Source organism: Gallus gallus, chromosome 2, assembly GCF_016699485.2.
Source record: "Gallus gallus isolate bGalGal1 chromosome 2, bGalGal1.mat.broiler.GRCg7b, whole genome shotgun sequence".
Taxonomy (NCBI): domain Eukaryota; kingdom Metazoa; phylum Chordata; class Aves; order Galliformes; family Phasianidae; genus Gallus; species Gallus gallus.
In genome coordinates, this window is record NC_052533.1 from 116985404 (window position 1) to 117008971 (window position 23568).

At 40.1% G+C, this 23568-nt stretch overlaps 1 protein-coding gene across 1 annotated transcript in view; it reads right to left on the reverse strand.

Annotated features, from left to right (window-relative positions):
• Nucleotides 1–19602: 19602 nt before the first annotated feature.
• TRPA1 (transient receptor potential cation channel subfamily A member 1) overlaps nt 19603–23568 on the reverse strand; it is a 35074-nt gene continuing 31108 nt past the window's right edge. The window contains exons 25-27 of the mRNA NM_001318460.2: nt 23062–23172; nt 22453–22550; nt 19603–20726 (exon numbers count right to left, since the gene is read on the reverse strand). Of these exons, the coding sequence (NP_001305389.1) occupies nt 20495–20726; nt 22453–22550; nt 23062–23172 (441 nt within the window). The 3' untranslated portion in view covers nt 19603–20494. The remainder of the gene's footprint in view (nt 20727–22452; nt 22551–23061; nt 23173–23568) is intronic.

Here is a 23568-nt window from a genome sequence, read left to right on the forward strand (position 1 = left end):
TTACTGCAAGTCCTCAGCACCTTTGAGCCTGCCACATCTAGCAGTTGAGAGGATGGCACCATTTCCAGTAGTTTTTTTCAGCACCATTTGCTTCCAGGAACATTTGAAAGTATTCAAGTCACCTGCTCCAGTTCTCTGCCAGTTCCCTTCCAAACTCAGACTGCTTCAGTTATTCCATTTTTCCCACTTATGTACTTTATTTCTAACACTGTGTAAAAAAGACATGACACAGGCCTTTTGGCAAGGATCCTTGGGGCTTTTCCTCCTTAGGTCATTTCCAGGACATAGTCACGTGAGACCAGCAATGACTTTAAAAGATTCACTCATCCTGCAGGCATGAATAGGCTTCAGTAAACACCGTGCTGCACAGATGCTTTAGGCCCCCTCTCCTACTCAACAGGACACTGGGGGAAGCAGGCAGTCCTTAGCCATCATAACTGCTTCTATGTGACTTCATCTTCTCCTACTGGCTAGAAGTGAACAGGAAAAGCAAACGGTGACTTTCTTTTTCTTTTTTTTCTTTTTCTTTCTTTCTTTTTTTTTTTTTTTTTTGGTTGTTCTAGTCTGCAGCTGTGTTTAATTAATTACTTGGGGAACTGAGATGGATAGACGAGCTTTTGAAAGCTGTTGAGAACAGAGCTGTCTGCAGGCTAATTATACTGTTATAATAATCCCCTGGCATTTTTGGACTTTTCATCCTCTGACTGAAAAATACATAGCAAATCATCCAAGGATCCCCTATATGTTTGAACAAACAGCAGAGAAGAGTGCTAAAGGAAAACAGGATCCAGTCAGGAAAGCTAGTAGTCTTTCACCTTCTTAGCAGACAAATCATAAAAGATTAAGTCTCAAGAAAATATACAGAGAATCTTTGAAGGTTTTTCTTCCTTCACCCAAATGTTTATTTAAGTTTGATTTTTGTGCTTTAGGTAGCTGACATGATTCATTTTAACAAAAATACTTACTACTGATCAAAACCACTTGGGAAATTTCTTTATAAAGAATAGAGTTGCCAAGGAAGGAAAAACAACCAGAATGTCACTTAATACTTTTGCTCATTTGGGGATGAAAAATGTATATGTTAATACGGAAACATTACTACCGCAGAGCCAAATGAGGGATTTTTTGAGGAGCTCCTAGAGTGTACTTTCTTTGTCAGACCAAACTTTTACAGCAGGCCACGCCAAGTTACACCTGAGAAACTACACTGAGTGGCAGAAGGGGAATGCTGTCTGAGTACCTGATGAATTGGGAAAACTGATAACAACAGGTAGTTCTTTCATAAAAAGCAGTGAGACAGGTCTCTTGCTTTGTGTGCAGAACTCCACATTGCAAGCTACTCATGCATGAATCACACTGAGAAAAGTAAAGATTAAAAATGAAAAAGATCTTCTAGTCTGTGCCCCCAAAGTGCTTTCCTTCCTTCCTTCCTTCCTTCCTTCCTTCCTTCCTTCCTTCCTTCCTTCCTTCCTTCCTTCCTTCCTTCCTTCCTTCCTTCCTTCCTTCCTTCCTTCCTTCCTTCCTTCCTTCCTTCCTTCCTTCCTTCCTTCCTTTCTTTCTTTCTTTCTTTCTTTTTTAACCTGCTTATCTTCGCATAAGCCACAAAGATCTTTCAGCGCATAAATCATTCTTCAGTGCAGAGGATATACCATCCTCTAAAAGACACACATCTGTAAATCTATCAGAAATAAAGCAGTGCATATGCAAGGTGAGTAAAATGGTATCAGCCAGTGTCTAACCATAACCATCAGAGCCACTGCTGGTATAGGTCTACTGGGTTTCTATTCAGCCAGAGAAGTCAGATAAGAGATGACAGTTAGTTAGTATCAAGCTATATCTCAGTTTAAGCACCATCATTTTTAATCTTACTATATAAAAAATGTGCCAGCTCAGCATGTTCTCTGGAGCATAACAGGTCTAAATATTAATGGATGTATTAATTAAGATGTTGAGACTCAAACTGTATTTGTTAAAACTAACACCTGATCTGTTTTGTCTTCAAGTCACATTTTTAAGCATAAAAGTTAATCCATGTCAGAGACAAGAATGCAGTGACACGATGATAGTTTCAATGGACGTATCTGAAGCTCCTTTATTTTTAGCTTTAATATGGTTAGCCCCACTGAAGTAGATGCAATAGTCATTTCACTAGCCATTCACTAGTGACACATATTTTCAGAGCTGAGTCAGACACAATAGTGATAATGCAGCAGTTGCTGACACTGTGGGCGGACAGTGGAAATAAACTATGGAATAAATCCACAGTAATTGGATTGGCAGGAGATGGGAGCAGGGGAGCAGGTAGTGTAATGTACTGGCAGCCACCAGAGAGGCAACCTATTTGGCTGAAGGCTGGAGAGACTTTTGTGCAATATTTCAGGTATCTAGAAAAGACAACATTTTTAAAGCTAAAGTTATGCCTGACACATTCATTTAGGGCATGTCATTAATAATTGGGCTAAGAGGAAATATCTCAACACACAGAGTCAACAGAAAGGTTCTTAAAGCAGCTGCTGTAATGCAACGACTTCAAAGTCCAGTTGGCAATTTCCTCATGTCTTGATAAAACCTTTGTGGGGGAGTGTGAACTGGGCAGTATTTCTCTTCCCTCTCTGCCCTTCAGTTTTCTTGCAAAGGAGAAAGAGTGTGCTTTGGATTTGGGATATGTCATAAAAGATACTATCAGAAGCTGAAGACTGGAGATGTAGCTCCCTGCCTCTCAAATTTGCTCCAGGTATGACCCCACGATGTCCTCTGACGGTGACTTTTTTCTGAAGTGCTTAAATGGAGGTACTCCCTTTGCCTGGACAGATACGGGCTTTCAGAGCTGCTTCTATCTCTCAGACCCTTTTGGGTGCTATGAAATGGTTTGAAAAAGGAGGTGAAATGCTGAATGTGTGCCCAGAGATGGCTTGTTTCTTTTTCTTATATTTCTTCTGGCATTACATTTCTCAGTTTATACCTTTGTAGCTCAATCCTCTCCAATTAAAAGATACTTAAGGAGGTCCTCACCTGGAATTAATTATTCATCGTGAAAACAGAAATCTGTATCCTAGGTGGGACCAGTTCTCTATGGATGCGTGACCAGCTCTGTTTAGCTTTTGTATCATGAAGAAAGCCTGTATCTGAGCTAGGTTTAATAATTCAACTGTAACAATACAGCTTTAGTCTTTGTGTCACCTTCTTCAGAGTGATTCTTTCAGTTTTCAGTAGCCTCTATCTGTGCAATTCCTAGACAGGATAGCACAGCATAGACAGAGACATGTACAACATAACATGGTTTAGTGGGTACTGCAGTGATGGGTTGATGGTTGGACTAGATGGCCTTTGTGGTCTTTTCCAACCTTAATGGCTCTATGATTCAATGAAAATGAAAACTTTTCCTCTGTCTTCTGGCTAGGAATATTTGCTATTTTCACTCGGGGTACTGATTAGTCTTATTGAGCATTTGAATGATCAGTTTCCCACTTAAAGTCTTAAATCTCACTGGATCAACTGTCAGTCTGCTTATTTCTACTGTTTTCTGCAGACTACTGAATATAAGAAAGACAAAGTCACCATATCAGGTGCTGAATACAATCACAGAAGTAACATGAGAAAAGGCAAAGCACCCAACCTCATCTAAGGTTTAATAACGTGGAATTTCCCTTAGAGATTTCCACTGCTAGTTACAGCTGAATTCAGCCAACCACTAGTTTTGAGATTTTTTTTTTTTTTTACAGGACATGTCAAGATACACACTGAAAAGTGGATTCCCCCATGCTGCTGGGAATAAATAAAAAAGGATGGTATCTGGTAGGCTATCTCACATGGGATTTTCACACTGAGTGCATTTCACAGTGCTCACACCAAAGGTCAGGAAACAATAATGGGTGGTGAAAATTAGGCATAAGGGTGATTGGAAAAGAAAGGATGTCAGACTGGCTAGTTCTGTAGCCAAAAAAAAAAAAAAAAAAAAAAAAAAAAAAAAGTATAGAACCTTATGATATCCAAAAGATGTAGAATATTGTATTTTTTGTTGATTCTTGAAGGTAAATCCCATTTTAGTGAAATATCCCAATGTTAGAGACATTTCTGCCAGGAAAACTCTGTCCCAGTACTTTCATGACTCTGGTACACAGTGCAAACCAACAAGAAATGGGTGAACCAGAAGGTAATATTGGTATCTCTCCCACTTGGTCTTGAGATATCTCCTTCAAAGATAAAGCAGCAAAGCGATCACCAAAATGGATGATACAGCAAATATAAAGGTGAAAACTGCATTTTCCCTAACAGCTCTACCAGTGCTAATCATGTATGACATTTATTTATGAACTGTATATAATATAGTAAGGTTTTTTTTTTGGTATGATATGTAACAGGGGGATTTCAGGTTTTCTGTCTTAGCAGCATATTTCTTGGTTCATTTCCCTTTCCACTACTGATTGCACAGCATTCCTGGTGCAGCAATGAGTGCTTACGGGGTAAGCTGATATTGGGGCAACATTTGTGGAATAATGTAGCTTTCTTTTAGCAGAAATATCAGATGGGAAAAAGGATAGGATTCAGCAGTGTGTGGCCAGCAAGCCCACTGCAGGTCAAGGCTGCCATTTGACAGTTCCTATCCTGTATTATCCACTACGTGGAGAATCTGCTGCATTGCAATGTCCACAGTCAGAGAATGTTATTTTAATACGTGTGGTGTTATTTAAATTACTCTGTGCTTGTTACTGAATTCTACTGAAAAAAGATTGCAACAACAGTATAATGTTTATATTAATCTCACGTAATTGAAGGTTTTTTTGTTTTTGTTTTTGTTTTTTTTTAAGGCAGTCACCTTATACTTCATGTCTTACGTATTGGAATGATTTAATGTCAAAAAAGTGCAATTTATTCTAATCGAATTTTCTCTAGAAATGAAACTTAGGTTCTAATGGGACTTCATAGATTACACACATTTCAGGACTTGAATCATGGATTTTTTTTTAAGTTGGAACTGAGCAGTGACAAATCCTACAGTGTTCTTAGCTCACTTTCTCTATTTTTTGCCAAAATCAAACTACTTTTTGAAATGCTTTCCCAAGAGCATTGTCTAATGTATTTTTAAGTGACTCATATGATACAACTTCTGGCATGCCCCTTTGGTGAATATTCCCAAATCTAATCAACTGATTAATATATTTTCTCTTCTATTTGAATTACATTTACTTCCAATAAATATTTTCAGTTCACTTTCATTTCAATAGTTATATATAATAGAGTATAGAGATAAAAAATATTACTATTAAGAAATATGATGTATTGGTATACACATACCATTTTAAAAAGCCATTTGAATTCTCTTAATTTCATAGAATCACCAAGGTTGGAAAAGATCTACAAGATCATCTAGTCCAATTTACTTTCTAGTCCCTTTGCTGGTGATGCATCAAAGGTATCATTGCAAGGTATCATTGCAGTAGCTGTGTTCTCCATTCAGCAGAATCTGATCCAAATTTCAGTCACATCTGGTGGACAATGGCATTCATGTGGTATGACCACTGAGAAGCAGGTTAGCATCCTGTCAAAGCAGGATTAATTCAGGGTGAAATGAGTAATGAGTGAGAGGCCCTTACCACACTGAAATGCATCTGATCGGCTGTGCAAGATCTCTTTATCTTCTAAGTCCTTCTAGTTTCCCCTCCCTTGCAAGGTCAGGCACTCGAAGGAGCAATTTATAAACTCACAGCTCATATTCTGGTTGCAGTTCCAGAACTGACACAAAATTAAATCAGTCTTGAGTGCAGTAGGATACAAAAATTACCTTCCCAGCCTACTGAGCCCTTCAAGACTTCCAATAAATCTCCTGAAGGCAGCATTCCTGTGCTGGTTGCCTATCTTTCTTTCCTTACAAAAAGACCTTGAAATGGAAACAGAAGGGTTTTCTTTGAAGTCATATTTCATAGCACAAAAAGACATGCACAGAAGCAGCTGACTTAAGAGTTTTCTCCTCTTGTTCAAAGTATTTTATGAAAAGCTTAAAATGGGACTTATTACTTAATCCCCAGAACTCCTAATTGCTACAGACACACTACATATGGAATCAGGATCTGATGTCGATAGAAGTTCTTCTTTGAAAAAAATAAAGACAAAGCTCTGTAAAAATATGCTGGCTAGAAGAAACATTGTTGGGCTTCATCTAATTGCATTCCTTCTCTGAAAATTTTAGCACTCTTCCCTGTAAGATATTAAGCTTAGAATTGACACATGTAGACAAAACATATCCCTACATAATTATTAAGGTGAACAAGACATAGTTGTCCCTAGTTGATTCTCTGGACTTCAATAGAGATGTGTTTAAGTTAAAATCTTCTCTGTCAGAGTAACTCTTTCATTTACAACTCGGGAAGGATCAAGACACAAGCTCGGGTCAGCTCAGAGCCCATTTTGCTGGTGTGTGGCCTGACACAGGCTCACTGTACTGCTTGTGTGCTGCACTCATCTGGGAAAGAAAAGGCTCAACTTAGAAGGTTGTTTCTTTCTCAGGGCCTTGAGGAGCTGGTGGGCTCTGTTACTCATTGTGAGGGACCGAAGGGATGCGACCATAGTCACAATTTCATGGAGGTGATTCTAGAAGGGTGAAGAAGCATCCCCAGCACAGAGCAAGTGGCTGCAGAACACAGAAGATTCTTGACTCCTCTCTCAAAGTCAGCCTTTCACACCGGTTTACTGAGGTTCTTTTTGTGTCCGGTTCTATTTAAGCTGAAGCAGCATGAATACTGTGAAAAGGACATGGACTTTCACCCTGGCACCTCCCAAACCTTGATCCCAATGCTGATCTAAACTTTGGCCTAGTGCCTACCTCTATTTTATCTGCAGAGCCTCCTTAATCTGCCTGTCTTTGTAGAAGTGGGCTCCGAAGGGAACTCCCACGTGAAGGACCTGTGAAGACTTCATTTTGTTTTAGGCTGCCTAGAGTGTTATTGGAAAATTCTGTAAGGCAGCTCATGTGAGTGAAAATGATTTGCTTAGGATGAATGTAACCACCAGTGCATTACTTCACATAATCTAAACAGAGTTTCAGGCACACTTCATCTATCACTTCTTGAAAGAGAGCGGCTGAGTTAACAGTCTCTGACAAATATTATGTTTCTCAGGCAGCCCTGGTGCTGTCTTCCGCGTTTCCTGGCCCACTTTGATTAGATATATAAACAGCACGAGTGAAACACGGGTTGAGTTTTGCTGTTAGAAATGCAAGATAAGGACTCCACAACGATTCATCAACACCCCAGCACTCTGTGTGAGACACAGCACACTCGGGAGATCTGAGATTCCTTCTCGGTGCTGTAAGATGAGTCAGCTGGCTAATAACCATGATTTATAGCTGTCTTTTCATAGCTCCCAGGGCTCTCCAAGGGTAGGGTGTCACACTTCGGGGTGGCTGCCTCCAGAGTGGGAGGAAAAGGAGAGAGTAACCTTACTCCAACCAGAGATGTGGTGCCCATTGGTGTGCAGATGTGAGAAAGCATCAAGTGAAGTGGGAAGGAGAGCATCCAAAGGGAAGAAAGGAACATATGAAAAGCAGAACAACCAATGAGCTCCTAATGATGAGTTTGAATCATAGAACTATAGAATGGCCTGGGATGGATGTGACCTTAAATATCATCTTATTGCAGCTCCCTGTTGCGGGCAAGGTTGTTACCCACCCGACCAGGCTGCCCAGGGCCCCATCCAACCTGGTCTTGAACACCTCCAAGAACAGGGCATCCACAACTACTCTGGGCAGCTAGGTGGTTTTTTTATAATCATTATTTATTTTATTTTATTTTGCTTGGTTGTTTTTTTTTGCTAACACTGGCATTTGCCTCTATGTCAAAAATCAGTGTCAGAGTACAGCTTGGACTAGGTAAAGAATAAGTAATAATGCATCTCTTGTATGTTGCCATTGCTACAAATATGTGTGACCGCTGATTCACTGTGTGACCATCACCACTGTTTACGTAGTGAATGATAGTGTGGGTTAAATTTGCCTTAAAAAAACCCAAAGCCTTGAATGTATTTACTAATTAGCTATAAGTGGGCCCATAGCCACATCTCTGGGCAAGTGTACAAAAAAGTAATCACAAGAAAATTGGAACATTTTTTTTCCAAACAAGAAAACCTCCCACATCCCTCAAATTACAATTCCCCGAAAGTCAGCCCTCACTTTCCCATAAGGCTGCATTAAGGAGCATCTTGGAAGTCAGCAAACAATGTACAAAACACACATATTCACTGTATTCCTAATCCAGAGGGCCTGGAGGTTAACTGAGAGTTGGCAGAAAGAACAAAAAAAATTTACTCTCTGATTTCCCTGATATCATTATCCTAAAACATTTGCTGGAGGCACAGAGGCTTAAGACAGAGCTCCAGAAAGTTGGGCTTTTGCCCTGCCTTCAGATCTTCTTACATTTGTTTGAACAGGAGAATACAAACTGGGTTTCTCCACCTTCCCCAGGCTGCCCAGAGAGTTTTCCTACAAGAGGCCATCCACCTGACAGGCAGCACCCAGAAAAGTCTCCAGCTAAAGCTGATGCAATTACTGTGACATTCCGCAGGTTTAAAAACAATATTTAACAGGTCAAATCAAGACAGCAAATTAAAAATCTCAAACTAAAATAAAACTCAGAAAACTGATGACTAACTTTAAAATAAACAATGCTACAGTGAATTCTGATACCTACTTCCAATCATTATGGTATATTATCAGTATTTTCCTTTTTATATATACAGTAAATTCAATTGTCAAAAGTAAGATTAACAAAATTAGCAACACTTTTTGACTGCACAAATAGCAGAAATAAGATGCTTTCAAAATTTATCTTTTTTTTTAAAGTTGATTTTCTTGTGTGTGATCAATATTTTTATGAAGCAGGTTTTTCTGGTGAAAAATCTTAGTAGAAATCTTTGTAGAAAATATTTTAAAACAATGCAGTGAGTATGTGCTAATCTTTTCTTGCCTGTATCAAGTTTTTAAAAGCAGTCACCTCACAAAGATGTCATAAAGTGTTTACGAGGCCCCTTAGTTTCTGGGTGAAAAAAAAAAAAAAAGCAGAAAGAGAGGAGAAGAAGAGAGGAGAGGAGAAAAGAAAAAAGGAAAAATAAGAGAGAAAAAGAAGAGAGAGAAAAAAGGGAAAAGAGAAAGAAAAAGGAGGAAAGGAGAAAAGGGAAGGGAAGGGAAGGGAAGGGAAGGGAAGGGAAGGGAAGGGAAGGGAAGGGAAGGGAAGGGAAGGGAAGGGAAGGGAAGGGAAGGGAAGGGAAGGGAAGGGAAGGGAAGGGAAGGGAAGGGAAGGGAAGGGAAGGGAAGGGAAGGGAAGGGGAGGGAAGGGAAGGGAAGGGGAGGGGAGGGGAGGGGAGGGGAGAGGAGGAGAGAGGAGGGGAGAAGAGAAGAGATGAAGGGAAGGGAAGGGGAGGGGAGGGGAGGGGAGGGGAGAAGAGAAGAGAAGAGAAGCAAAGAGAAGAGATAAATGGAAAAAAAAATGATAATTCTTATCCAAAAGCTTCTTTCAGGCTGCTAACCTGACATATAATTAAGCATACAATGTTTTCAATATAAATGAAACTCAGATTTTATTTTTTTCACTCAGAAGGAAGCATCTATTTTTACCATCTTTAACAGACATCTAATTCACATTACTACTGACTACTGAGATGAAGAAAAGAGCATCCCAGGGTCAGTGGTATTGTTTTTCATGGACTATAGCGGAGGGCTCTTTTGTTGTATTCAGTGAAATCCCTACCTGAAGTCAGAACTAGTCCAGCATAAGGAGGGAACTGTTAACTTTTTCTTCAGACTCCTTATGCCAAACCAAAGGAACAACCTTGACAGGATATTTTAAATCTACTGAAGTCATCAATAACTTGAGAATGTTGATTGGTTTTCTATGAGTGTGAGCATTCTCAGCCAGCACAGAGGAGGCCAATTAAAAGGGTCAGAATAGCAGAGGAAGAAATTAAAGTTGTCAGTACTAACATCTGAATTAATTTATGAGTTGTGAAGAACAGCTACTGTTTTCCATCCTTCCTTCTTGATCTGGAGTGGCTTTCCTTTAGTCTATCCATCATGTTGACTATGCCTGAATCATCTTCAAACTGTTGCATCTGTGAAGCCATGCTTGAAGCTAGGCTCAAGCTCTCTGAAGTAAAATGAATCTTTGCTCTTAACAAGCTGTGAGTCTTGCAGCCATGGTGGTTATGTTGCTGTGGTATCCATGCAGTCATTAATTAGACTAACAGCAAAATACGAGGTGGGGATGAACACCAGTGGCCCTGAGAGCAGTCATGCCATCCTTCCATCCCAGGGCTGTGAGCTGTGCTGCAAATGTTGCAAAGTGCTAGCACGAGACCTTAAAGACAGGGCATCAGCGGGGCTCTGCAACTCCAGCCTGTCAGGAAACCTCATCTGGCTTCAATTTGTGAAAGACCACACACGCTCCAGTGCTGTGCCACCTGTTTCACATTTCTTGCCAGTCACTGCTTTGCTTTGCTGGTTCTGGTGTAGAAGATGATCTTGAAAACCCTCCTATTTTGGTAACACCAACACAGTAAGACATACGCTTCTCCTTATAAGCATACTGAGGCTATGTTGCAAGAAGAACACATGCCACTCAACCAGCAAAAGTCCAGTTGTCCAGTGTTGACAAAAGTCCAGTTTCTGCAACAAGCTGGAAGTTTCCCAGCAGACTGGTGCAACCACATGAACCAACACTGCTCTGGGAGGTTATGTTTATCCTGGAATAAGAGCCCCGTGTTGCAGCACCTGCTGCTTTGAGTTCCTGGCTGCTGCAGCCATCTCTAGCAGAGCAGTGGCCATGTAGCAAAAGTTCTGGCAATGGCTACTGTAGCAAAAAAAAAAAAAAAAAAAACACCCAACAACTTCTCCATAAAAAACAACCCAAATTGGAACTGTAATTTGAATAATAAAGGCATCACGTCTTCTGTTCATGGACAGTCAGATATGACAGTTCACTACTCCTTCATCTAAGAAGGTGGTAAGCTCTGTCACATGGAGCAAAATGTTGCTGGTGATTCTCCCATGGATATTCTCAGACACCCCACATATTTCAAAAAGTGACATAATTTTGGATTGTGTGAATCTTTCAGCTATTCCCAAAGTTTTTTTCAGTCTAGGAATATGCGTGACAGCAGCCAGGGACTCGGATTGCCACCTGCAGTCAGCAGGAACTTCAAGCATTTTCTAAACGCATAAACAATGTGAAGGGTGAATGTGGCGAGCAAGTACAGAAGATTAACTGTAAAAACAGCCCTAATAACCCAGAAGTGAACTATCTGATATAAATTACCCCAAGGCTATCTCATTCCATTCAAATAAAACATCAGAGCAGCAATATGTGCCACTTGGTGGAGATAGAGTTGAACGTCTGGGCAAGGGCAGGGGAGAGGACTCAGAGTAGGTTATCTGGGCTGGTTCAGGGTGCAGGAATCCCACCACAGGGATGTAAGGTGTGGCTGTACAAGAACTACCATCCACAGGCAAGATTCTCAAAGGAGTAATCACCTGAATTATGGAAATCAATAGTGGATTACCATGGGGGCCAGAATAACCAGGAGCATTCATTCCCCATTTTGAGAAGGGTAAAATTGGCTGTTGTCCAATGCAGTACAACTCAAATACATACATTAGGACAGACCAGGAGCTGTGACGGCACAGAATTCTCAAGGTTTCTGAATCTAAGAATGGCCAACCCTGCTTTACATTTTCTTTATATTTTCTTACAGAAGAATTTTGCCCTTTATGACCCTAACTATTTAGATGCATCATAAAATAAACCAAATATCCAAGCTCAAGTGATGTTTATTTTTTTTTCAACCCTCTTATTCCTCCCTAGCTAGACACTTTAACTTTGTAAAGCCTAAGAGGAAAGAAATCCACAAGCCCAGGAATGCATTATTACTTGACTTCCTAACTCAAGAGCAAGCTCTTTGCCAATCATTTGGTCTTTATTTTAAGGCTATTTTGCGAAGTAGGATCATAGGCAGAAAATTAAAAAGCAGGCTCTTGAATCAGAAAACATGCATGCTGGAGATAGAATTCTATTGCTTATCTCTGGAATCATTAATACATGCTTTATGAGTTCCTCAGGAAAAAATTGTGCATTGTTGTGTTTATTCAAGATAAGTGGACGATGCTTTTATGGCTCTGCTGCAAAACAAACAAAACTCCTTGGTGACTCACAGTTCTTGTTGTGGACTGTTGTGTTCCATCCTAAATTCTCTAGCATCCCTTGCCTTCTATTTCACCAGCCTAACCAAAGGAGCTCTGTGGCACTGAAAACGTTGCTGCCCAAGCCCAGACATGACGAGTGCCCTCTAAGCTAGCTGCCACTATTGCCTGCAGTGTCAAGTTAGGTAAATTAAGCTTTATATTTGCATTGGTCCCTTTGCTATTCAGCACCTCCATCTCCTTGACTTACGTTCACTAGCACCATGTTGATCTTGATGCATCTATAGGCCACACCGTTCAGAAAATAGTAATTTTAACAGTGCATGTTCATTTGCTTATGCTATCTGGAGAAACCTATCCTACATACCCACAGGGAAGCCCCTGTGCCACCCTATGCCTTACTGTTTCCTGTGGTGTCGTCGAGACCATAACTGCTCTCAGGTGAAGAAGGCATCCCAGATCCACCTCACAGCTGCTGTGGAGGCAGATAAGATCTGTAGGAAAGCAACATTTAGGTTTGGAATAAGGTATTGCAGGTATTTATACAAACTGGGGGAAGATCTCCTTGTGAGCAACCCTGCGGAGAAGGACTTGGGGATCCTGGTAGACGAGAAGCTGGACACAAGCCAGCAGTGTGTGGTTGCAGCCCATAAGGCCAACTGTGTTCCAGGCTGCATTATAAAAGGGGTGGCCAGCAGGGAGAGGGAGGTGATTGTGCCCCTCTACTCAGCTCTTGTGAGGCCCCATCTGGAGTACTGCGTCCAGGCCTGGGGCCCCCAGTACAGGAAGGACGTGGAGCTCTTGGAGTGGGTCCAGAGGAGGGCCACTAAGATGATCAGAGGGCTGGAGCACCTCTCCTATGGGGAAAGGCTGGCTGAATTGGGCTTGTTTAGCTTCAAGAAGAGAAGGCTCCAGGGAGATCTCATTGTGGCCTTCCAGTACTTGAAGGGTGCGTATAAACAGGAGGGGGAACAGCTGTTTATGAGGGTGGGTAGTGATAGGACAAGGGGGAATGGTTTTAAACTGAGACAGGGGAGGTTTAGGTTGGATATTAAGAAGAATTTTTTCACACAGAGGGTGGTGACGCACTGGAACAGGTTGCCCAAGGAGGTTGTGGATGCCCCATCCATGGAGGCATTCAAGGCCAGGCTGGATGTGGCTCTGGGCAGCCTGGTCTGGCGGTTGGCAACCCTGCGCATAGCAGGGGGGTTGAAACTCGATGATCATTGTGGTCCTTTTCAACCCAGGCCATTCTATGATTCTATGATTCTAAGGTATGAATGGACACCAGGAGCTTATGAGAGGCTTCCCAACTTCAGGCCACAGCTGTTGTATACTATCAGTCACCTCCACTTTCTAAGATCCCGTTATAGCATTTAGAAACACAAATTCCCTCTTCACCTTCCTGTAACAGTTCTCTGTGGGAAACACTTTCTTCCACTTCTCCAACCACTTGTTACAGCCTGACCTTCAAAACACTTTCAACTGCCTGCCCCCCAAGAGCTATCTTACCTGGAGGGCAGGAGGCTGGGGTGCAGCCTCTCTCTGAGTGTGGTCATTTCCCTCTTTTTCATCTGACACAACTATAGCATGTATTTTTACACCCCAAATATTTCTTTCCTTTTCATTGTAAAAGAAAATAAAGAAGTATTTTTAGTTTAAAGAATAACAGAGAATATTTCAAAACAAAATATCATTTATTTGTTTCAGAAGAAGGAACAAAAAGAGGCTGAAATCTTTTGGCTAACTTAATATATGAATTAAGAAACATGAAACAACAGAGATTTTTTTAAGTGCTTAGGAAGAAGTACTTATAATATCTAGCCAGGGAACAGTCTGCCATGAAATGAAATCAGCCCATCTATCAATTAGCAGAGCTTGTTGGGCAAAACAGCTAAAAGGCTGAAGTAATGCACAACTCCTTATTTTTGACTTTGTCTGTGAAAGTTCTTCACAAAGTAGTGCATGTTTTAGGGGAATATCAGCAGGCTTTCTCAAGGAAGAGAAAATCAGTGTCCAAACTTAGCTCAGGTTTCCAAGAAATATGGATTTGAAATGTCAGACTCCTCTCAAAACCAAACAAAGTACACCTGTCCAGAGTACTTCCTACGAAGTTTTGATAGAGAGGGCTGACATTCACACTCTCACCTATGTATGATAGATAAACTAAGTGTATATTATATGTAATGCATGTAATTAAAAAATAGACATTATTTCATTATGTGTGCGAGGTGTTATTACCATCAGAAGTTCAGATGTTCTTACAGTAACAAATCCTTCTGCTTAGCTTGAAGAAGTCTCCTCTGTTTCCTCCAGCAGTGAGCTAGTTTGCTTTTTGCCTGAATGAAACAGAGGCATCTCATTGAGAGCTTGATTCTTGCACAGCGCCAGAGCAAGGATCCAACCCTTAGGCAACTCTACCAGTCCAAGACGTCTCTTCTGCTGAAAGTAACAGTATTGTCCTGAGGACATATCTTCTTCCAGGTACACATTTTGTTAAAGAACATTTCATTTGACATGAACTGTTGGTCATGGGCTTACTTCACATATTCCATTATTACTCCAAGTGTCTGTTTTGACTTTTCCCTAATTATCAGTAATTAACCCTTCCTTGGTTTAGAAAAAACAACAGGCAGAACGACTAGCCCAGTTCTTAACTTGACTATTAGCAAAGTGAGGCCAGCCTATAAATAAAGAGCCCTTGAAGACTGGACAGGCCACTCAAACCATGGTAGATTTCTTTTTCTATACTAAAAGTTACATTTCCTATCAACAATTAGTAATGGTATTTACAACTTTTTGTGCTAGAAAGCAAAGGCTGCAGTTTGTTAGTACTTGCCTTTTGGTAGAGACCGATCATGATGGTAACCAAACAGCTCTGAGCTGATCAAACATTTTGAAGGCAATGATTTTATTCTTAGCTTTTAGGATGAAGGAACAGCATTTACACATCTATCTTCTTCTCTAAGTAGTTTGCATCCCGTATGTGTCATAATAAATGTGAGAAATGAGCTTGTGCTGATGGATAACAGTGATGCATTTGACTAGAACAAATTTCTTCTTCTTTGTTCCTCTTCATCACACTCCCAGCAATATCTGTCTTAACCCTGCAAACTCTAAATTTATCTTTTATTTATTTGTTTTACAGAGGGAATCTTCTCTTTAGATTCTATGATGTGTAACACCCTGGTGCAGTGATTCTGCAGTGGAATAGACCAGAGGGAACTCTGACATTCTGCAGAACCAAAGCTGCTTCTCACTTGCTCCTGTTACTGTGGTGGAGTGGTCATACTATAAGACCTGAAATACCATGTTTCTGTCATCACCACAGACATGTGAGGGCAAGATCCTGTTGGAGCAAACTGGGGTTCTGGACAATAAGATCTCTTGGCTTCCCATCTTTTACCCAAAACATGATACATACATGTTAAACTATAGCCTGCAGATACCTTGCTCTCAGCGTAAAAAAGGGTGGCAATGCCTTTACTGAGAACTCTCCCCCACATGAAAACATTAATCCAGCTCTGCCTATTCCTTCTGACTTGGGAATTCATTGGTTTTGATGACTTCTTGGGATTTTGGGGGTGCTTAAAGGCTCTACCCAGCCATGTTTACCACCTTTGCTCTCACAGCTTAGCACTGGTGGGCACTGAGGATGGCTGGAAGCAGCATTCCGGCCATGAGTGCAATGGGGAAGGAGGCTCAGTACACAGTGCTGGGGTCAGAGCAAGGAATGCTTCTGAGGGAGCACTGCCCTAGTGTCAAAAACTGAGCACTGAGGCTGATGGGTGCTAATGGAAATTAATTTCTTTGCATTCTTAAGTGCTCAACACCTTTTTTTCACAAACTGTTTCATTCTAGGAGAGTGCAGCTACCCCTTGCACTGAGAATCCCTTCACCTCACTGGGGTCAATCCACCAGTTCTTCATGCACATACATGGATGCTGCCTTCTGTCTGAAATGAGCTGGGTCAAACGCTTTGTAGTACAGGCTCTTTTCTCCATGACACAGTAATAGCTACAGTGGTAATTTTTACCATGATTGCTTACAGCCATTTAATGCAACTGTAGTTATCATGGACACGGGGATAATATGCCAAGAAACATTAAAATCTGAAGTGGCAGGAAATGAGCTGGTTCATGAGAGAAGAAATCACCCCGCAGTCCATGATGCCCATTTATCACAGCATTGCTTCCTTGCTTCCTTTCTATATTACTCCAGCAGGCAGTGCCAGCTGCAGGCACTGTCATTAGGACTGAACTGAGAAGCATGCTTTATGCTTTAAAACTTTAAGTGATCTTAACTCTCCCTGTCCTCGATCTCAAGCAGTGGAAAGCAGCTGAATTTGATGTTCCTTTAGCACTGCTATGGTGCTCAGTCTGGGCATGCAGCCTCTTGGGGCACTCAGTTCTTTGATTACACTGTGTCCTTGTTGCTCCCACTTTCTCCTCTTTCTTTATTTCTGGCCCACTTGTCAGTCCCCAGATTCCTTTTCACACTGCAGTCACCTCTCTGGGTAAATAATTATTAACAATATTATTCCTAATTTCTGAAATTAATAGCTTTAAGTTTTGCTCTGCTTTCTAAAGCACAATCCTCAGTCTTCATACCATACAAAATGCATTACTTCTCATCACTTCCATTGTTTCCCACTTTCATCTTGATTGTTAAACCAAGCTTTACCATCACAATATTTCTCTCCTTCTGAGCTACTTGTTTAAGTGTCCACAGCACTTTCTCTCTTGCTTATTGTGGCTTTGCCTTGGCTGCATTTCCGAGTTGTTTCCTTTCTAAACTAGAAAGATGTCAACTACTTTATGACCCTGCACAGACTAACCCCGAATGCTGGTGGTCTGTCTTTGTCCCAGTAGCAGAAAATCACACGAAGGACAAGAAGATGCACTCTGAACAGTTTGAAGGAGGCTGTTTCCTACCTTCTGGGTTTTCCTGTCCTAAAACCGTCTCTCTCTAATCCATTTTAAATCCTCTTGTCAGAGAATTCTCAGGTTCTCTTGTAAGGAGGCGTTTCATTGCTCCAACAGATTTTAATTCACATGGCCATGGTGTTGTATGGACCTGATGCATTCATTACAAAACCAGGTCTCTGGACTTCTGGTTTCTGCAGCCACCACACTGCCACTGATATTGCATGGGACTGCCAATTTGTCTCAGACTGCAAAATCATACATTAACAGTAAGGATTTCTTACTGTTGGTCAGTTGGTTGGTCACCTACCCTTACCAGTTGGTGACCTTTGGCACAAACCTATGCCCCAGCAAGAACTCTTGAAAATATGCCCCAGACTGGTTTTGGTGGAAGCAGATGGTGCCATTGCCTGACCCAAGTTGTCATTCTCTTTGAGGAGAATACATTGCCAGTGCTGCTGAGCAGTGGGAAATGAACCACGTTATTTACCCTCACTATCAGAAACACTTGATATACAGCCACGAGAGAGAGAAATGGCACCTACGTGTGCCTGCAGAGCCCTCTGTAATCGGCATGAAGAGCAGGCAGCTTTTCCACATGGAATTCCAACACTGATTGCACATTGCCTAGTTTAACTTCCTCTTCAGTTAGCCACAGTGAAAACACTGAAACCCTTCTGGTGTTTGAATGTTTTAAGAAAAACTGCTAGGATTCTGAAGCGGTGAACATGAAAAATAATTTGAAAGAAGTCAATGAAGTAGAAGATGAATTGCATTCGTTTGAGTACATGCCACAGATCTGTTAGCATCGAGATATTCACACTCGTTAAATGGAAGCAGGTGATGAAGATCAGAGGCACATCAACACTGGCCACAATCTTCAGATACATTCACAACCAAAGAATCAATTCCAGTTGAATTCATCCATGTCGATCCCTACGTGTGAATGTTACACGTATGGATGTATGCAGCAGGCCTGCTTCTAGAGGTGGCTGAAATAATCCTGTATCTGCACCTCAACCTACACAAGACTTCTTAACCACCTGTGATTTGTCTCCCAAGTGACAATACACGCACTGAGTTTCTGAAACTCTACAATTTGCAGGTTAGCTATTTCTCTCACATCTACTGCAATCAAATAATCACAGCCTGATGATTTCCACAGAAAATTAGATATCTAATTCAATGTTATGATATTAGCTGATTGTAAAGCACCTTGCTTTTGCGTATAAAAACTGTTGGCCAAAATTTCTTTTTTTTGTTCACACATTTATTAACATGAGGGTAGCCTGGTCTGGTGGTTGGCAACCCTGCACATAGCAGGGGGGTTGAAACTAGATGATCGTTATGGCCTCTTTCAACCCAGGCCCTTCTATGATTCTATGGTTGAACTGTTTTCTGTCCACTGTTCTATCTGCTGTGAACTGCTCCTTCATGAAACTTAAAGGCCAGGCCATAAATCTGCATCTCAAGCAAACACTTTTGAACTCTGATGCTAAATCTGGGCTAATTCTGTTTCTCTGCAGGACAAAGAGGGCCCTGCTCACCAGGCACCCAAGGATGGCTGAATTAACAGGTGCTCTATGTATCCCAACCACTGTGAACTTTCATACTGCCCTGGGTTTGCATAGTCCTACTATCACCACAGTGGAAAAGATTATTCCTCTGCCACACTATTATGATGGCCATGCCAGTCTAAGAGTGAGTCTCCTAAAACCAGGAGAAACCCCTAAAATAATATGTCGATAGATCCCGATATCTATTCAACAGGCAGCAAGCCTGCTATGGCTAAGTCACAGTAAATAAAATAGAACAAAACCACTCAGAGATACGGAAGTTCCTTAACTCCCAACGTCAAATTGTCCTGTATGCAGACAAACTATACAGTATTTTCAGGGTCAGCTTTGGACATGCACATGGGAAAGATGGATACGGTTATCCGTATTTTCCACTGTAACAGCTGCTAAATGAATGGAAGAAGCAAAGCCTGAGAAAATTAAAAAGAAAAACATTTCTCAAATTGTAAGCTGAAAGATAGAACAGATTAAAATCCTGCCCTGAGAGGCTGCTGCGTATAAACACATCAGAGTTCTGCTCAGAGGCTTGAAAGTCTCCAACTTCAAAACTGTGAATGACAACTACTTTGCTTCTGTTGTAACCACACTTGACTCTTTTTACTTAAAACTAAGTACTTAGGCTCAGTTTACTTACTCAAAAATCTTATCACTCACTGCCATCTAGTGTTAGTTTAATATTTTTCAAGTTCGGCTTTATCCTGAGGACCTGGACATTTCATGGAATCATAGAACGGCCTGGGCTGAAAAGGACCACAGTGATCATCTTGCTTTTTGCACAGTATGAATCGATTTCTGGTTGCTACCTTGCTTTAAAATAAACTAGAATCATAACTGTTCCTTACATGAAGAATTAATGTATATTAAACTGTTAAAGAAGTTGTCTGAATTCAAAAGCAAACCACAGAACACTGTAACCATATACAGACATAATTAGTTTATTACCACTGTTTTTGAAACAAATATACCCAGATACTTGAAGACAGTTTAATTCATGTTTATTCCCACATTTGGTCTATTACTGTATATTACATAATGCAATGAATATCCAGCAAAGGAACAACAAAACCAGAGCGCAGATTAAAGAAACAAAGTCAGTTTTTATGATATCAGAAAGGCCAAAATCACATTTAGCAGTATAAGGACAGTAAGTGGTAAATTACTAGTATTTAGCATGTCATTCTACCACCACTATGTGCATGCAAGTTCAAATGATCTCTCTGAGAACTGCATATAGTTATCCAGAAAAGAAAATTATTCTTATCCTACACTGCATCTTTGTAATCTTATTTATTTTATCTTTCAGGTCTGATCCTGCAGTCCTTACTCAGCAAAGCTTCCGAAGGATCAGTCAAGTTAGTCTTTTACTCCTGCTGTAGTCTACATAAAGCCCATTGGGTCTCTCAAAACATCCGATGAATTGCAGTTTGAACTTCTAAAAATTCTAAAATTCTAAGAAATAATTGTAACAATGAAAAAAAAACCCACGTTACTAAGCAGATAACTAAGAGCATTAGGGCCAAATCCAGGAACTGACCTAGATAGAAGCCTCAAGAACTGTAAGGACAGTAAGGTTGGCATCGGGTGAGTTAGGCACTTTCCTGATTGGTCAGCCTCTTTTAGGATCACAGTTTCGGATGTAGATGTCTTAAATCTCCTTAAATACTGCTTTGAGCACCTACATCCTTTTTTGGATCTGGCCTTGTTTTCTTACTTGAATAAATACTGCATCACATTGATATTATGCACAGGCATTAAGAGAACTGATCCTAAGAAAAACAAAATGTTAATATAACACGACATCACATAGAAGTCTACAATAAGCTGCTGCTCTTTTCTGTGCTTGGGTTAGACACATTTGACTTAACAGCTTTTAACACTGTATCCCATTTACTATTCCTATGTTCTAACTGCCTTTTCCTAAATTTGTGCTGAAATAAATCATTGCTGTCTTCATCCTCAGCCTCTGACACTATCTCCATTTTTTGTATAATCAGTTTAATGAGGTCATGTTGCTTTTCCAACAGTGTTGATATATCCTTGAGCCTAAAAGGAAAAAAAAAAGAAACAATTTGAAAAGCATGCATAGAGTAAGCTTTGTCATTTGGTTTCAAATGACAGATAGACAGTCCTCAACTTCACAGCTCTCCTAATGAAGGATTTTATTTGGAGCACATTTAATTTTTCAAGCTGCGCTACTTCTCTGGGTTTTAAGAAATAAGATTAAAGAACAAATTTCTGGTTCTTGAGAAAAAAATGCCTTATTACGTGTTTAACGTAAGAGCAACCTCACTCTCAAATAAAGTAAAATTCCAAACATTTCCATTCATAGTTCTGACTTAAGTTGTCTGGCAAGGAATAAGGACCACATTTGCAACAGCAAGTTAGCACTCACAGTCATCCGGTGAACTTCACAACTACTTTAACAGCATACGGGACTGCTACTGATTTCTTTAGAATCACAGAACGGTTTAGGTTGGAAGGGATCTTAAAGACCATCGTGCTCCAACCCCTATCTGTGAGCAGGGCTGCCACCCACTAGATCAGGCTGCCCAGGACCCCATCCAACCTGGCCTTGAATGCCTCTGGTGCTACCCAAAGAACAGCTACCCAAAGCACAATTGATACAAAGAGCATCAGTTAGCAGGCATACAGAACACATTATCTTTTAAGAAAAAATGGAAGAAATAGTAAACATGTCCAGAAACTGTCTTCATGAAATTACAAAGCAGGCTTTTTTGAAAGTCTACTCTTTAGAATATCTAGACTCACGAAATTGCAGCACAAAAACGGATACGCACTGATTGAAAAGGCTCTCTATGAAAAGCAGTTTGGGACTTCCTTAGATACAGTTCTTTCTATGTGGTAATCAAACAAGTACCGTAAGAATTAAAACAGTGCAGCAATTAACTAGCATTAATTGAAACAAAACAAACAAGTACAAAGTGTGTACTCAGTGCTGATTGTGTCTAGCTTCAGCAGGAACTGAATGCTGTTTTGAATGCTGACAATAAAAAAATACTGGTAACATAGTAGAACAAAATTTTCAGAGAAGAAAATACAACTTTCTGTAATGAAACAGCCACAAGTTATTCCATTCAAAAATGTCTACTTTTAGAAAATGTTAGCTTTCTTTTTTTTGTGGGGGAGTGAAGAAAGGAGTGGGGCAGAGAATAGATTCTCCTAGCTGTACATTCACAGAAGGCTTTTTTGAAAGCGTTCCTATGGGTATATTGGTAAGACAAGTAAGACAAGTTCAATACAGTGGATTTCTTCCTAGTCTCTAGGAAACAAATGATTTGTCTGGAGGAGAATCAGGACAGCAATCCATTTTGGGGGAAACAATCTAAAGCAGATTTACCATCTGACCACTGCAAAGTTAGTTACTGATTGTGTGCATCTGCAAACCAGTTGGAATTACACTAATTGTGAGTTTAAAATAACTCTGGAAAACCTCCATACACAAACCTCTAATGTGGAAATGAGAGTGCCTTTTCCTTATTAATATAGTTCAGTGCAATGAGAATATGAGCCCGTCCTCTTTCTCTGCCATGGGATAAGCATACTTCTTTAACACAGAAGTCTTTTGAAAGTAAATACATTACAGAATATAAAATAAGTTACCATACCAGAGGAGTTTATTTAAGGACAATAGATACATTAAATTTTACTTTGCGTGTTAAGTATTGAGTTTTAGAACGCTGTTTTAAAACAGCAATACCTTTGTTATACAGGGCTCTACATACTGCTACAGTAATAAAACCATGTATACCTGTATTTCTGCTTCAGAACTTCCAACTCTAATGTTGTATCAGTGCTCTGTGCATCTGTGGTAGAGTCCTCACACCCAAAGCAATACTGGAACACACTCTAAATAAAACATGGTATCAAAATGAAATAAAGTACTGTAATCTGAAAACAGATATATAATCCCAAATGGGTAAACAGTAACAGCCTCAACACATTCCTAATGCTAAAAGTAGTTTTAGGTATAAACTTAGTTTTAGAATATTAAACATCCCTATTGCCAAATATGCTTAATCAGAAAATTCAGTCTACCAACAGCAGATGAAATTAAAAGTAGACAAACAGATAAAAAGAAGACAGAAGAGAGTACTTACCTTTTCAGTCTGAATAACTTCTGTAACTTGACTAATAACATCACCTATCACTGAGAATTCAAAGCACTAATTACAGCTGAATAAATTAGGCTGCACTCAAACTGATTTGTCATTTTAAGATCAGATAGTCATGCTATCACTGATATCAATTAATGATCGAATCTTACTAATGCAATATTGCCAGCAATCTGTGTATCAACTAAGTCAATCATATAAAACATTTTAGTACAAAATCTAGAGTCAAATATTCACAACCTTACCATAAATCCACAGTATCTTGGTCTGTTAGGATAGACTGTGATTGATTCCTGGTCCACTCGACTTAGGAACCAAAATGGCAGCTTCTTCTCTAAGTTTGTGTGAAGATTAACCTAAACATTATTTTGCATTTAGAATAAGACATATTCTCTTAAGATAGCGACACATCATAACACAAAAATAACCAATGTCAGTATATTCAAATCACCAGGCATCACGTCTCAGAGGATATGTACACAGCACACACTGGTATAATATTTGATCCGCACAGTCCAGACACGAGATATCATGTAGACAAAGCAGTATATAGTTTTCCATAGAGTTGATTATTCCACACAGCTATGCACTCTTAAAACTAAAATAGTTTTAGATCTGAGTTAGTACTTCTGTAATGACTGGAACATTTCATTACTCTATGGGTTGCAGTATAGAGTTACAGAGCAGAAATGTTCAAAGCCCGAATACTTTTAATAGCCAAAGATTTTGAGACTAAATAATAATGAGAGTGA